Consider the following 14,412-nt stretch of genomic DNA (forward strand, 5'->3'; position numbering starts at 1 on the left):
GATCCTACTACATGCCGCTTTGATTTACCACTGCAGAAATGTTACTTTATTATTACATATCAGGGGCGGGATTCTCCGTAATCGGCGCGATGTCCGCCGACCGGCGCCAAAAACGGCGCGAATCAGTCCGGCATCGTGCCGCCCCAAAGGTGCGGAATTCTCCACATCTTGAGGGGCCGAGCCCTTACCTTGAGGGGCTAGGCCTACGCCAGACTGATTTCTGCCCCGCCGGCTGGCGGGAAAGGCCTTTGGTGCCACGCCAGCGGGCGCGGAAATGACTGCCAGGCGGCTCATGCGCGGGAGCGTCAGCGGCCGCTCACGGCATCCCCGCGCATGTGCAGTGGAGGGGGTCTCTTCCGCCTCCGCCCTACTGGAGACCATGGCGAAGGCGGAAGGAAAAGAGTGCCCCCATGGCACAGGCCTGCCCGCGGATCGGTGGGCTCCGATCGCGGGCCAGGCCACCGTGGGGGCACCCCCTGGTGCCACATCGCCCCGCGCCCCCCCAGGCCCCCAGAGCCCGCCCACGCCGCCGTGCCCCGCCGTCCCACAGGTGGTTCAATCCACGCCGGCTGGCGTGGGTTGACAGCGGCCTGACTTCGGCCCATCGCGGACCGGAGAATCGCCGGGGGATTCCCGCCGACCGGCGCGGCGCGATTCCCGCACCCGCCGAATATCTGGTGGTGGGGAATTCGCGACACGGCGGGGGCGGGATTCACGCTGGCCCCTGGCGATTCTCCGACCCAGTGGGGGGTCGGAGAATCGCACCCCATAAGTAAATGATTGATTCATGCTGAAACAAAAAGTTAGACATTTTAATATTCAAAGCATTAGTACTGCAAGAGAATAGGATTATTTATCTAATATATGTTATAAAATAAATCTCAATAATGTCCCTCTAAAAAAAATGCATCTTCCAACTAAATTTAAAAAAAATCAACAGTAATGTACATTTTGCTTATAAAACTACATTGTTGTTGCTCATGGCTTGTGCCTGCTAGTCACGTGGTAGCCAATCCTGGTCATATGATATCATGCAGCACGGTAGCACAGAGGTTAGCACAGTTGCTTCACAGCTCCAGGGTCCCAGGTTCGATTCCCGGCTTGGGTCACTGTCTGTGCGGAGTCTGCACGTTCTCCCCGTGTCTGCGTGGGTTTCCTCCCACAGGTTAGGTGGATTGGCTATGATAAATTGCCCTCAGTGTCCAAAAAGGCTAGATGGGGTTACTGGGCTACGGGGATAGGGTGGAGGCGTGGGCTTAAATTAGGTGCTCTGTCCAAGGGCCGGTGCAGATTCGATGGGCTGAATGGCCTTCTGCACTGTAAATTCTATGTGCGTGTTGTGGGTGGGGTTTCTGGCCTGTTCGCTCATTTGGCCATGGCGTTGCATTTTGAATCAGCCGCAGCTCACACTTTGAGAACTTTGCTCTGTGGTAATAATTGTGCCCTTTTGCAAAGCAGCTGTACCTGAGCTGTGGAATATGAAATGTGTCACACATTTTAAAATGTAAAAAGTGAGCTGTCCACTGTGGCAATTTCAGCCAATGTCCTAATAATGCCTGTACTATATTTAACAAAGTGGAGACACAATAGTTTTGCAGCTGAATAGCGCTCTGACTGTTTTTTGGATCGGATACAATGGCCAAGAAATGTGATTGCACATAAAAACAGGTACATGGGGGAGTGTGGATGTGTAGGTTCAAAGCAGGCCCAGATTGGGTGGTGCTGCTTATCCCTGTTCATGTAATCGCAGGGACACCATGAAATTGCTGCCATCAGCTTATTATTGTGGCTCAAGCTGACAACCAGTCCTATTCATTGGCTGTGCACCTGTTCACAGGAGGTGGGAAATTGGGCTTGATTGATGCTACTTAAAGGCAGTCAGTACCTACTTAAAGGGGACGTACGTTCTCTTGGTAGATGGAGAGGGAGGCATTTGAAGAAACATACAGGTACAAGATCTGCCAAACAGGACCTCAGGTTCTCTGCTGTTGCATTGGAGGCCCTGGTCCAGTGGTTAGACAGAATGCGGGAGACCCTGGGCGTCATTCTCCGACCCCCCGCCGGGTCGGAGAATGGCCGTTGGCCGCCGTGAATCCCGCCCCCGCCGAAGTCTCCGCTGCCGGAGATTGGGCGGGGGCGGGAATCTGGCCGCGCCGGTTGGCGGGATCCCCCGCTGGATTCTCCGGCCCGGATGGGCCGAAGTCCCGCCCAGGAATTGCCTGTCCCGCCGACGTAAATCAAACCTGGTATTTACCGGCGGGACCAGGCGGCGTGGGCGGGCTCCGGGGTCCTGGGGGGGGGGGCGCGGGGCGATCTGACCTCGGGCGGTGCCCCCACGGTGGCCTGGCCCGCGATCGGGGCCCACCGATCCGCGGGCGGGCCTGTGCCGTGGGGGCACTCGTTCCCTTCCGCCTCCGCTACGGCCTCCACCATGGCGGAGGCGGAAGAGACTCTCCCCACTGCGCATGCGCGGGAAACTGACAGCGGCCGCTGACGCTCCCGTGCATGCGCTGGGAAACTGACAGCGGCCGCTGACGCTCCCGCGCATGCGCCGCATTTCCGCGCCAGCTGGCGGGGCAACAGACGCCATTTCCGCCAGCTGGCGGGGCGGAAATCCCTCCGGCGTCGGCCTAGCCCCTCAATGTTGGGGCTCGGCCGCCAAAGATGCGGAGACTTCCGCACCTTTTTGCCGGCGCGATGCCCGTCTGATTGGCGCCGGCTTTGGCGCCAGTCGGCGGGCATCCCGCCGTTGGGGGAGAATTTCGCCCCCTATTTTCCTCAAGGAGGCAGAAAGCCCTCCAGGCAACTCCTTCACCACCAATGGGAAAAAGTAAATGAGGAGGTAAATGCCAGAAGCCTAGCTCCCAGGCCAAGGTTGCAAAACAGTAAAACGTTCAATGACATCACCAGGATTGTTGAGATAATGGGCGGAATTTTCCCCCCCACGCCGGGTGGGAGAATCGCCGGGGCGCCGCACGAGTCCCGCCACGCCTCGCCGAAACCCGCACGCGATTCTCTCAACCCCCCCAAACCGGCGCAGCGAGAATCACGGCTGCCCGCTCGGAGAATCGCCGGTCGCCGTTTGTAACGGGCGAGCGGCGATTCTCCGGCCCGGATGGGCCGAGCGGCCTGCCCAACACGACAGGTTCCCACCGGCGCCGTCCACACCTGGGCGCTGCCGGCGGCAACAGCGCGGGAACGCCGGGGGGGGGGGGGGCGGCCTGTGGGGGGGAGGGAGGGGGGTTCTTGCACCAGGGGGGACTCAAAAGGAGTCTGGCCCGTGATCGGTGCCCACCGATTGGCAGGCTGGCCTCTCTGAAGGAGAACCTCCTTTCCTCCGCCACCCAGCAAGATCCAACCGACATCTTGCGAGGCGGCCGCGGGAAGCACGGCAACCGGGTTGGCGCCGGTCAACCTGCGCATGCACGGATGACACGGTGCCGCGTCATTTACACGGCACCGCTTTTACGCGGCGGCAAGGCCCGGCGCGCCTAAATGACGCGGCGTTTCTCCTAGCCCCCCGGGGACGGGAGAATAGGGGGCTGGGAGCAGCCTCCGACGACAGAGTGAAACACTCCGGTTTTCACTCCGGCGTCGGGGCTTAGTCTCCCGATGGGAGAATTGCGCCCAATAATCCTGTTCCCTTACATTCAGCTCAGACCTCCACCACTTCCAGCCTCACTACTCTCAAAATTCTCCTGCAAACACTTTACCTCCTCCTTCTACTGTAAGGGTCCTTTCTGTTTATTCCATTATATCCCCTTTTATTTTGCCATTATAATTTTTGATCCATGGGTAATTAATGGACATGTATCTTTAAGTCAAGCAGCAGATAGAATGAGGAATTCAGAAGTTACAGGAGAGAACACTCAGCTAGTTTCTGCTAGTTTGAACATGGGTTTCAGACTTGGCACCAGAAAGAGAGAGATGGGCTGGGACTTGATTTGATTGATTGGCTGGAGGCCAATAAATTGGTCCAAAATGCTGTACTCTGCCCGGTAACAGGTGGTAATTGGATCCTGTCCCAGTGGAATGGTTTTCAAAGTCCAAAGGAGTTTCAGTTTGATTTCGGGACAAAAAAAGACAAGAGCCTGTTTTCTTCCTCTCTCTCTCCAGAAAGGCTGTGAGGGCTGTTTTCCTGAGGTTGCAGAGAACCTGAATAAATGAATCTATAGAAAAACAATAACAGGTTGCAGTCAAAGGCCAGGGGCAAGGTTCTCTGTTAGCTGACGCCGAATTCAGGAAATGCAATTCGGCGGAGAATAGCTTCCGATGCCAAAAATCGCGGCCACCTTGAAAACAGCGTCAATGCATTTCACTCTGGATGTACAGTAGGCACCATTTGCATATCATTAGGGGGCCAGACCCTGTACTCTCCAGGGCCTCCGCGATTCTCTACCTCCGATGGGCCGAGTTTCTGATGGCGCGGTTCACTTATGCTTTTAGAAATTGTGAAATCGGAGTGAGAGGGTGTACGGAAAGTGTCCAACATGGCCATAGTGTGCTGACAGTTGTGCCGCTGACCAGGGGGCTTCTGCGAGAGCTGGGAGGAGAAGCGGGGGGTGGCCATGAGGTGGGCTGTGGGGTCAGGGTGGACGGACAAGGAGCACCATTGGTGCAGCCGGAAAGGCAGCCATGCAGCTACACACGCTGCTGATAGCCCACTATAAACTTAGGGCCACGGGTTGTATAGGTGTCCACCCCCAGGGCACCCCTTAGGTGCCCTCTGGCCCCAGCCGACCCATCAGCTGTACGGGTGCACTCCACAATCTTTTTGGCTGGGATTAGTCTGTGCAGGGAGTGTAATGTGTATGTGCGGCTGCAGCTTGTCAGCCTCCCGAATGTCAATCACGGACCCGGCGAATTCCGCACCGTTTTTCAGTGGAATCGAGTGTGATCCACGCAGCACCAATGCTAGCCCCTCAACGGTAGCGGATTCAGTCCAGGTGAGCCGGTCTTTCTGTCGTAACAGTCCACGGTTTCTCTGTTGGCGTCAACGCTTAGTCTGAGAAGTGGAGAGTTCCGCTCCAGGACTTTCTCTCTCTCTCTCTCTTTAGAAAGGCTGTGAGTACCCTATTCTTCAAACTACAGAGACCTGAATGAATCTACAATAAAATCCTCGAACTGAAACCTATCTGAAACAAAGACTCTTTTTCTCTTTTAAAAAATGTTTTTATTGGATTTTGGTATACATAAAAGATATAAATACAAACAGAACAAGGAGAATTTTGCAAGGGAGCACCAAGGCAGTACCCCCAAATTTATTTACATCACGATCGGTTTCAGCTGTTTACATGGATTTTATGCCATCTCTTCTTTTCGCTCTTTTGTCTTTTCCTTGCCGCTTTTGCTGTGGCTGTGGCCATTGTGGTCCCCTGTGTCTCATCCCCCGCCTGTGTTCCCCTCTCTTTTCTCCTTCCTGACTTCCACCATTGTTTTCCCAGCTCTCTCCCCCCTCCCCCTCCCCTGTGGCCCCTGGCTCTCCTGTTGGGTTTGGTTGTACCTTCCTATTTCCCCAAACCCGCCCCCTTCCCATCCCTTCCTCCGTTCTGTGTCGTGGTTACTCTCCCTTTGTCCTTGGCTACCTAGTTGTTGGCCACAAACTGGTCTTGGAGCAGCGGAGTGAATGGCTCCCATGTTTTGTGGAAGCCCTCTTCCGACCCACAGATGCCAAATTTGATTTTCCCCACTTGGAGAAATTCCGATAGGTCGGACAGCCAGTCTGCAGCTTCAGGCAGTGATGCTGACCGCCAGCCGAGCAGGATTCTTCGGCAGGCGATCAGGGAGACAAAGGCAAGGGAGTCAGCCCTCCTCCCCATGAAGAGATCTGGCTGGTCTGATACCCCGAAGACTGCTACACTCGGACTTGGCTCCACCCTAATCCTCAGCACTTTGGACGTTGCCTCAAAGAAGGCTGTCCAATACCCAGCAAGTCTGGGACAAGACCATAACATGTGGGTGTGGTTGGCCGGACCTCCATGGCACCGTTCACATCTGTCCTCCATCTCTTGGAAGAATCTGCTCATTTGGGTTACTATGTTTTTAACCTCTTTCTTCCCCTTTGTATTTGTCTGTCTTGTGTGTTTGTGTATGTGTGTAGAGAAGGTGGGGGGCAAGTTAAAGTTGGGAATTAGGAATTAGATAATAGTTAACCAGTTGTATTTGCTGCAGATTTCATTATAGGTCTTGTTATAAATAAACAGTAATTGTATTTATGCAAACCTGGTGACTGTAATTATTGGACAGCCAAGGGCCAATTTTTCTAAGAATTATTGGTTAATTCACTTGTGTTGTGAGTCCGGGGCAAGTGGGGCTGAAATTGGGACCGTGCACTAGCCCAGGTTGTAGTAACACTATCACACATTCTGTGTTCCTATTCTCACCACTACTGCAACTTTCACTCTCACAAACCTCACATTTTACATACTTCACAGAAGCTGTTCAACTGACACAGTCACATTCACTAAATATTGCAAGAAAACTGTCATCTTTCTTTCCAGAGACGGTTGCGCACAACTTGCAGTAGGTGGTGAAGTGGAGTCTGATCTTGTCTACACGTCCTGTTCGCTGTGAAAGACGAAATGCTGGCTGTCACATGTAGGGGAGTGTCATAACTGGTGCATTGGCAATGCTGGAGGAGATGTCACACTGGGTGGCTTCACACTTTATCCTCTTTTACCCTTCTTGTTTCTTTCTCACTGTTCTGTATGATAAATTGCCACTGCTTTCTCCTGCCATACTTCCTGCTCTCCTCTTCCTTCATATTCAAAGCAAACGCTTGTCCCTATTTTTTATTTCAGGTGCTGAATAGATTGAACACCCTCTGCCACTTTAGAAAGAGGAGATCTGGCCCTAGCCAGCACCAGGTCAGAGATTGGCACCATATGTACTTCAGAGGTTAGGCTAGAGGAGGGGAAGCCTTTACATGGTGAATCATTGGCCACTACATGCAGAAACATGGAGAGGGTAGTGTAGGGGTTGCTTTACATATTTGTCTTACTGCAGAGGCCTCAACTGTAGTCCTTGAAGCCCCAGGCTACCAATGAATGTCCATGGTTATACACAAGGAAATAGTTGGTTCACTGGGCCGCTTATCAGCAAGCTTGTTCAGAGTGGCTCAGAGCATATACTGGGGTCCAGATCCAATATGTGTTGGGGCTTTGCGCAGAGTTACTGAAAAGAAAAAAAAAACATGATTAAGTAAAATAGCTAACATGAGAATTGAATTCTCACTAAAGCCATCTTTAAAAGGATGACATCTTTTATTTAGTTCTATTTTTTTGGCAAATGGATTATTTTTTGTCAATCCACTTGCTTGGGCTTTCGATTGTAGGTAGCCTTGAATCTTTTATGTCATGTCTGTACAATTTAAATGCCACAGTAAGGTTTTGTGACTGAAGAGGCTGAATTGTGTGCTTTTATTTATAAAATGACAGATTGGTTTTCTAAAGCTTGTCCATTGTTCTGTTAATTAAAGGAATGTTGGAAATGTTGGCATCAGGCTTCATAGATTGTAACCACTGAATAGGAGGAGAAATCAAAAGCTTTCATTAATACAGTCTAAAGAATATCTCCGAATGCTGTGAATTTATTTATTTTTATTGGTGTTTGATGTAAACCACATTCCAAAAAATAGGGTTTTTTTTCAATAGAACTTACTGCGTGGCCATTCCTATTTTATGAAGCCTTGCAACAAATGGAAGGAATTGCAAAAGTCATGTTTATTAAAAGAAATAAGTTGGTGTCAACATCAATGTATGCAATTTGCTTTTCAAAAATATTACTTAAAATTTAAATTTTGAATCAACAACGGTAATAATAGTGGAATATTTGATTGTAATAACTTTTATGTCGGATGATTAATGAACATTCAGAGAGGCAAGTAAGGTGAAATAAATGTCCGTCAGCTTTAACGGCTGCAGTTGGGTCAATTCTACAGGAACAGGTGGTATCTGTCAGTACAACTCAAACCAATTAAAAGGAACCAGACAGTTACCACTGGGAGCACAAATCACTCACCCATAACGCTTTTGATAGATAGTAATAGTTTCCGGGACATTTAAGCTCGTAAAGAAAAAGAAATGCTGCTCCTTGCCAGAACCTAACAAATTTTTTTCAATCTACCTACAGGGTTGCAAAGTTGACTGTCCCTTTTCCAGCAGACAGGAGGATATGGAGGATGGCTGCAGTCTGCACGTACCCGCAGAGCTCGAGGATCGCTCTTGCTCCTCGCTAAATGTCATGTCACTGAAGCGAGTTGGCAGCTTATATTTGGACTGATGAGTCAAGATGACAAGTGTCCTTCTGACTTGTATTGTGCATTGGGTTAGAAAGTGATGATGCTATGGTGGAACCTCTGTGTGTGCCGTAGAAAGCTCTTGAGTGTCTTTAAGGCAACAGATAAAGCAGATTGATAATGGGTATTCTGTCATCATTAAAGGTGAAGCCCTTGACTGTACCTAGACGTTTTCTATCATTCGCAAGATCAGGGAGGTAAGCCTCCATTTTAGCTCCATCTCTGTTCTACTTGACTCAAACATGAGGCCAACAACACTCCCATGAGGAATGGCATATAGAGTTTTTGATGTTAAGATGTGTCACAAAAAATATTTATCGGGCTTTTTTTATCTAGAATTTGATTGGCAACATAAGGAAGTTAGCTGAAGTCATAGTTAAATGAATTCTAGTAATGAAGCCACATAGGAAAGGCTGCGGTCAAAGTGTCCCAGTTTAAAAAGTGCAAATGAAAACAAAACACCAGACACAGCTGCAGATTCCTTTATTAAATGGGAGTATGACACTTTAACCATTTTCCGCATCAATTAGGATTTGTCCTAATTATGAACAGTAACTGGATATTTGTGTTGCTCTTTAAGTAAGTCAATAATGTGAATCAGTTAAGTCGATAAGAATGAGGAGCAGTGCTGATTCTTGTAGGATTATGCATAGAAAGACGATATTAGATGTTTTAAGAAACTGCAGGGTGCACTAAACATTTGGCTTGAGAGCATGATAATACAAAGCTATCCGATACAGAAAGGAATCGGAATGCTGCACATATGTTTTAGTTAGAACCTGTAGGTTTATAGTGTCTCATTTCTGGAGTGGAAATGTTGCAGTACTGGTGATGTACTGACATAATGGGACAAATAGAATTAACAATCGTCACCTTTTTATGTGAAGGCAAAGGTACATCATCACAATTGTTGCAACTGTAATAAATTAACAGGGAAATGGGAGAACTGAAGCCCCCACAAATTGGTGGGATTTCTGGCAGGCCACAAAATTGCCACTTTCTCTGTGTCATACCTTTTAAATTGATTGTACTGTGTTGTGCTAATTCCTGTTCACGAGCCTGATTTTGGTTCTACAAGTAAGTGAAATTAATGGTTTAATTCAAGTAATTCTGTAGTTTCTCGAATGTAGGTACACACTCAGAAGCTCTTTGAATATTGTAAAGCACGGCTACTTACTTATGTGTACAGCTTTTCTATGCTGTCAACTATTCTGTACTAAAATACAATTTTGTCAGATGTGTTTTTTCATCTATGAATGTTGATGTGGCCCAAGTTTCACAAGATAAAATACACCAAACCTTTTTTAATCCAATATTTTGTGAATAATGAGTAGGCCCAGTGTTCAAACTTGTTGATTAACCAGACGGCTGTGTCATAGCACACTTAAGATGTGGGTTTAACACAAAATGTAACGGATGCTGGAAATCTGAAATAAAAACAGAACTGCTTGAAACACTCAGTGGGTCAGACAGAGTCTGGTGGGGAGAAACACAAAGTTAAAACTTCAGGTAGATACCCTTTCAACACAGCTCAAAGGTACTGGCATACCTGACAAGGCATTAGTGAGGCAAACGGATTCGCCACACAGTGAAGGGAAAATACACGATCGTACATCAGAGCTGACTGACTCTTTCCTGGTACCTTGGCTGACAAACTGTTTATAGACCAAGAGAAGTCTGGAAATATAGAGATAGACAAAAACACAAATGGAAGGTAGAATTGGTTGAGTTTCTCCGGTGATTGGCTGAATCACAAGTTAATTATGTGATTATCAATGACCAATGTTACTTCGCCTACAATTACTCAGAGAGACCCACACATTTCCCAAAGTATAAATCCAATTGTTTCAATTTCTGATTTATTCTATTTCCCGCATTTATCAACCTTTGTATGAAGAAAGATTCCATGCGATCATCCTGAAGACATGTTTGAAATGTTCCTCCCAGTTCTTGCCTGAGAGTTTCAATTTGAATAATATTCTGAGTTAACTTTTACTGTTTGGTATACCTCTGTCTAGATTGAAAAGGCTAAGGGACCAAATCAGGTTTGCTGCAATAATCATGCAGAACGATGGTGCTGCTTACCAAATTGCAGCACGAGATGGCCAAACCACATGGTTGGACAAGAGTACCCTGCAGTTGGTGACGTATGAGTGCAGAATGGACCTCTTTTTGGAATGGTCTGCTTTGGCCTTTTTAAGGATTACTAGGCCCAATCAGTAGCATCTTTGAGGCACATGCCGGTCCATTGGTACGTGAGAATAGCGTTGCGGTCGTATAATGGATGAAGCACCCTGATCTAAATATTTAAAGATATCTCCCACCTGTTTTGGGTGCAAACTGACATGGGTATCATTTGGACACTTTCTCCAAAGTGTCACTTTTAGGTAAGGCCTTGGAAAGGCAGTCAATGTTCATTAGCTGGTTGCCCCATGAACAGGGTGGCATCCATATGAACATTGCCCCAAAACCTCTCTGGACTTTCTCCATAATTCTGATTACTGACTAAGGATCGGGGCGGGATTCTCTATTTCTGAGACTAAGTGTTGCCGCCAACGCAGAAATCGTGGATTTTCATGGCAGAGAAACTGGCGCCACACCTGGACCGATTCCGCTACCACTATCACCGGCGCCACGTGGAACACAATCGATTCTAATGAGAAACAGTGCCAGTTCGCCTGTTTTGCAATTCAAACTCAAAAGCTGACAAGCTGCAGCCACATATACACACTTCCCTCCCCCCACACACCATCCCAGCCAAGAAGATGGCAGCGAGGAGAACAGCCCCGAGGTTTACCGATGCCGAGCTGGAGACCCTCTTGGACGCGGTGCAGGAGCAGCGGATGACCTTGCATCCCGGCCCGGGAAGGAGGCTGCTCACCGCCGCCTTTCGCCGTGCCTGGGTGCAGTTGGCCGAGGCCATGAGCGCCGTGGGCAACACCATCCGGACGGGCCAGCTGTGCCGGAAAAAACTGCATGACCTCCTTAGGGCAGCCAGGGTGAGTAGGTAGCACTGTGCCCATTGGCAGAATCCCATGTCCCACAAACCCATAACCCTACCCACCCCCTGGGCTGCATGCATCGGACTGTCTAACACTGTCGTTTTCTGTTTCCCCCCCGCAACCCCCACCCGGGCGTGCCCCCCCCCCCCCCAGGAGAAGGCCGCGCACAACTGCCGGGAGCAGGAGAAGACAGGAGGGGACGTCCGGATCTGCGGCCCCTCACCGTGGCCGTGCAGAGGGCCCTGGACATGGTCGGTGGGCCGGAGGAATGGGAGGTCGCCGAGGTGGAGCTCGGCCGCGGGCGAGGAAGTCAGACCCCACTCAGTTGCGGTTCCCTGTGACATGTGTGCCAACACATCCCGCACCACCCTCACCCCCACACCACCCTCACCCCCACACCACCCTCACCCACACGCCAGCACCAACATGCCCACTCCGACTCCTCCCCTGGCTCACATTTTAATCATGCGCCTTGTCTTGTGTCTTGCAGGCCCAGCTGGTGATGGGCGGACCCATCAGGTGTCCCAGCCAGTGCCACAGCCGGACCCCCCCAGTGAGCCGAGCAGCGACGAGGAGAGCAGCTGGGACACCAGCCCTCCACCCGACACTCGGGAGACTGGAACTCAGGTCGGAGGATCAGAGTGATTTCTCGTCACAGCTGTCTCCAAACCCGCCACCATCCCAGAGACACTGCATGTTTGTGAAGAGGCTCCTGGGACTCTATCGGGTGTGCACCACACAGTTAACCAGGTACAGCAGGTGGAGGCAGTAGCACCTGAGAGGACGGACGGTCAGAGGACAGGCCAATCCCAGGGACTAGCTGCTTTCCAGACGGGTCTCGAGCTTCTGGAACAAACAGTCCCATCCATAGTGGAGGTGCAGTCGCAGAGCCAGGGACTACATGAAGGGTTGTCGGCGAGCATCCAGCACCTGCAGGTGCAGTTGGAGGAGTCCAACCACTTGCAGGAGCAGGAGGTGGTGCCAACAATGCGTGCCACCCAGACCAACACCCAAAACCAAGACATGCTCCAGCATTCTGGGGCATTCTGTGAAGGTGCTGGCCAAGGCCCAGCACAGGGTTGCCACCACACAGGCAACCATGTCCCATAGAAACCTGGAAATCGCAGCGGCACACCTGAGCGTGGCCCAGTCACAGCAGGTCATGGTTGGGGATGCCGGCGGCATTACCCAGGCACTGGCCAAAATGGCTCAGACACAGAGGGAGATGGCACAGTCACTGGCTAATGTAACACAAACCCAGAAGTGGTGGTACAGTCACAGTGTGATGTGGTGCAGTCCCAGACGGAGATGGTCCATTCCCTGTGTTCCACGGTCACGAGCATGCAGACCCTGGTCGAGATCAGAGTGCATCTGGTGGGCAGCAGGCAGAACGGGGCGGCACGACCCCACCCGGGACAACCGAGCAGCAGCTGGGCCCATCCAGGCCCGGTCTCCCCAGAAGACCACCACCAACGGGGACCCAGGTCGCAGGGCAGTAATCACAGCATGCTGCCTCCACTCCTGCTGCACCATCTGGGGAACCACCTAGACATAGCATTGGCGCCCTGAAGGCCAGGAAGTTAGACACCAGTTACGTTGGCCCGGGTGCAGGGCACAATTTAGTTATGGAGGGAATGGGCGGATCCTGTGGGTGCCCCCCCCCCCCCCCACCATCCCGTCCCCCCGTCCCCACCGCCCAGGGATCCAATGGGATAATGTGATGGAATGTCCAGCTCGCATGCCGGGACCACCCAGGTGGATGGTGGACAGTGCTATTGTGGGCAGGAGTCAGACGTCGTCATATGGTGCGGAGCACCAGAGTTCATTGCAGGGCAGGTTGTCATCATCCTCCATCCCATGGACCAGACCTGGTGTTACTGCCAAGCAACCCAGGGACCGCACACAGTACTGGCGGCAGGTATGTATTACGGAAGCAGTTTCATGTTGGGGTGGCCCAGGGGGTGGGAGGGAGGGTGGGAGGGGGGGGTAGTGAGTGGCAGGGAGGGAGTGATGGGGGGGGTGAAGAGTGTGGGGTTGGGATGTGGTGTCCGTGCCCCTGGTCAGTTCCCCTCCCTACCCCACCCCAACCCCTTCTAGTCGGTGAACCTGGAGACGATCAGAGCGTCCCATGCACGTTGGCCCTGGAGCACACGTCGTGCGACATCCCGTGCCTGCCTTGGTCCATGTCCTGCCCATCCTTACCCTCCCCTACATCCTCCTCATCGGACGAGGCCTGGCGTTCGTCCTCCCACTCCATCACATCGCCCCTCTCCAGTGCGATTTTGTGGAGGACACAGCAGGTTGCCACGATGTGTGCCACACTCTCAGCATCATACTGGAGGGCCCTGTCATAATATACACCAGTATATCATGGTGCAGACACACACTGATGGACATGCAGTGGGACCAATCAGTATACACAACACCGCAGCCAATCACCAGTGAGAGCACACGCACTATAAAGACAGGGGACAGGAGAGTTCCCACTCATTTTAGTAGCAGCCAGCTCGGAGCACAGAGCTCACAGCCTGCAACACAGACATTCACCATGTGCTGAGTGCATCACCTGGTTAGGTCTAGGCAAGGGTCAACAGTAACAGCTGGTATTGCATTTACCCACAGTTCAAGTATGTTAATATAGTTAACCTTATAATAAAATAGAGTTGCACCACTCCCAGTGTTGGTGACCTATTTGCGATCCAGAACACCCAACACATCATGGTACAAGGAGTGGTTGCATACTAGCACTTCTGAGACCCACCTGCAACTAATCAGCATTCCGGCACCCTGAAGTATGGAGAGCATCAACCCGCCGCCGCCGCTCCGCATCGCCGGCAATCTCGGGATCAATTGGAAGATTTTTAAACAGCGCTTCCAGCTCTTCCTTGAAGCCACGGACAGGGAGAACTCCTCGGACACCAGGAAGATTGCTCTGCTCCTCTCCACGGCCGGGCAACACGCCATCCACATCTTCAACTCGCTCACATTCGCAGACGACGAGGACAAGACAAAGTACAAGACGGTTCTCTTCAAATTCGATACCCACTTCAGCATAGAGGTCAATGAAAGCTTCGAAAGATATCTGTTCCAGCAGCGCTTGCGGGTAAGGACGAG

The 14,412-nt window shown here is 51.1% G+C and overlaps 1 protein-coding gene across 2 annotated transcripts in view; it reads left to right on the forward strand.

Moving 5' to 3' along the window:
- The window catches only part of LOC140426535 (adhesion G protein-coupled receptor D2), a 582,807-nt gene extending 574,349 nt beyond the window's left edge, over nucleotides 1-8,458 (forward strand). For both annotated transcript variants that reach the window (XM_072511425.1, XM_072511424.1), the window contains exon 25: nucleotides 8,131-8,458. In XM_072511425.1, coding sequence (XP_072367526.1) covers nucleotides 8,131-8,280 — 150 coding nt within the window. In that variant the 3' untranslated portion in view covers nucleotides 8,281-8,458. The remainder of the gene's footprint in view (nucleotides 1-8,130) is intronic.
- Nucleotides 8,459-14,412: the final 5,954 nt, after the last annotated feature.

Source organism: Scyliorhinus torazame, chromosome 7 (assembly GCF_047496885.1).
Source record: "Scyliorhinus torazame isolate Kashiwa2021f chromosome 7, sScyTor2.1, whole genome shotgun sequence".
Taxonomy (NCBI): domain Eukaryota; kingdom Metazoa; phylum Chordata; class Chondrichthyes; order Carcharhiniformes; family Scyliorhinidae; genus Scyliorhinus; species Scyliorhinus torazame.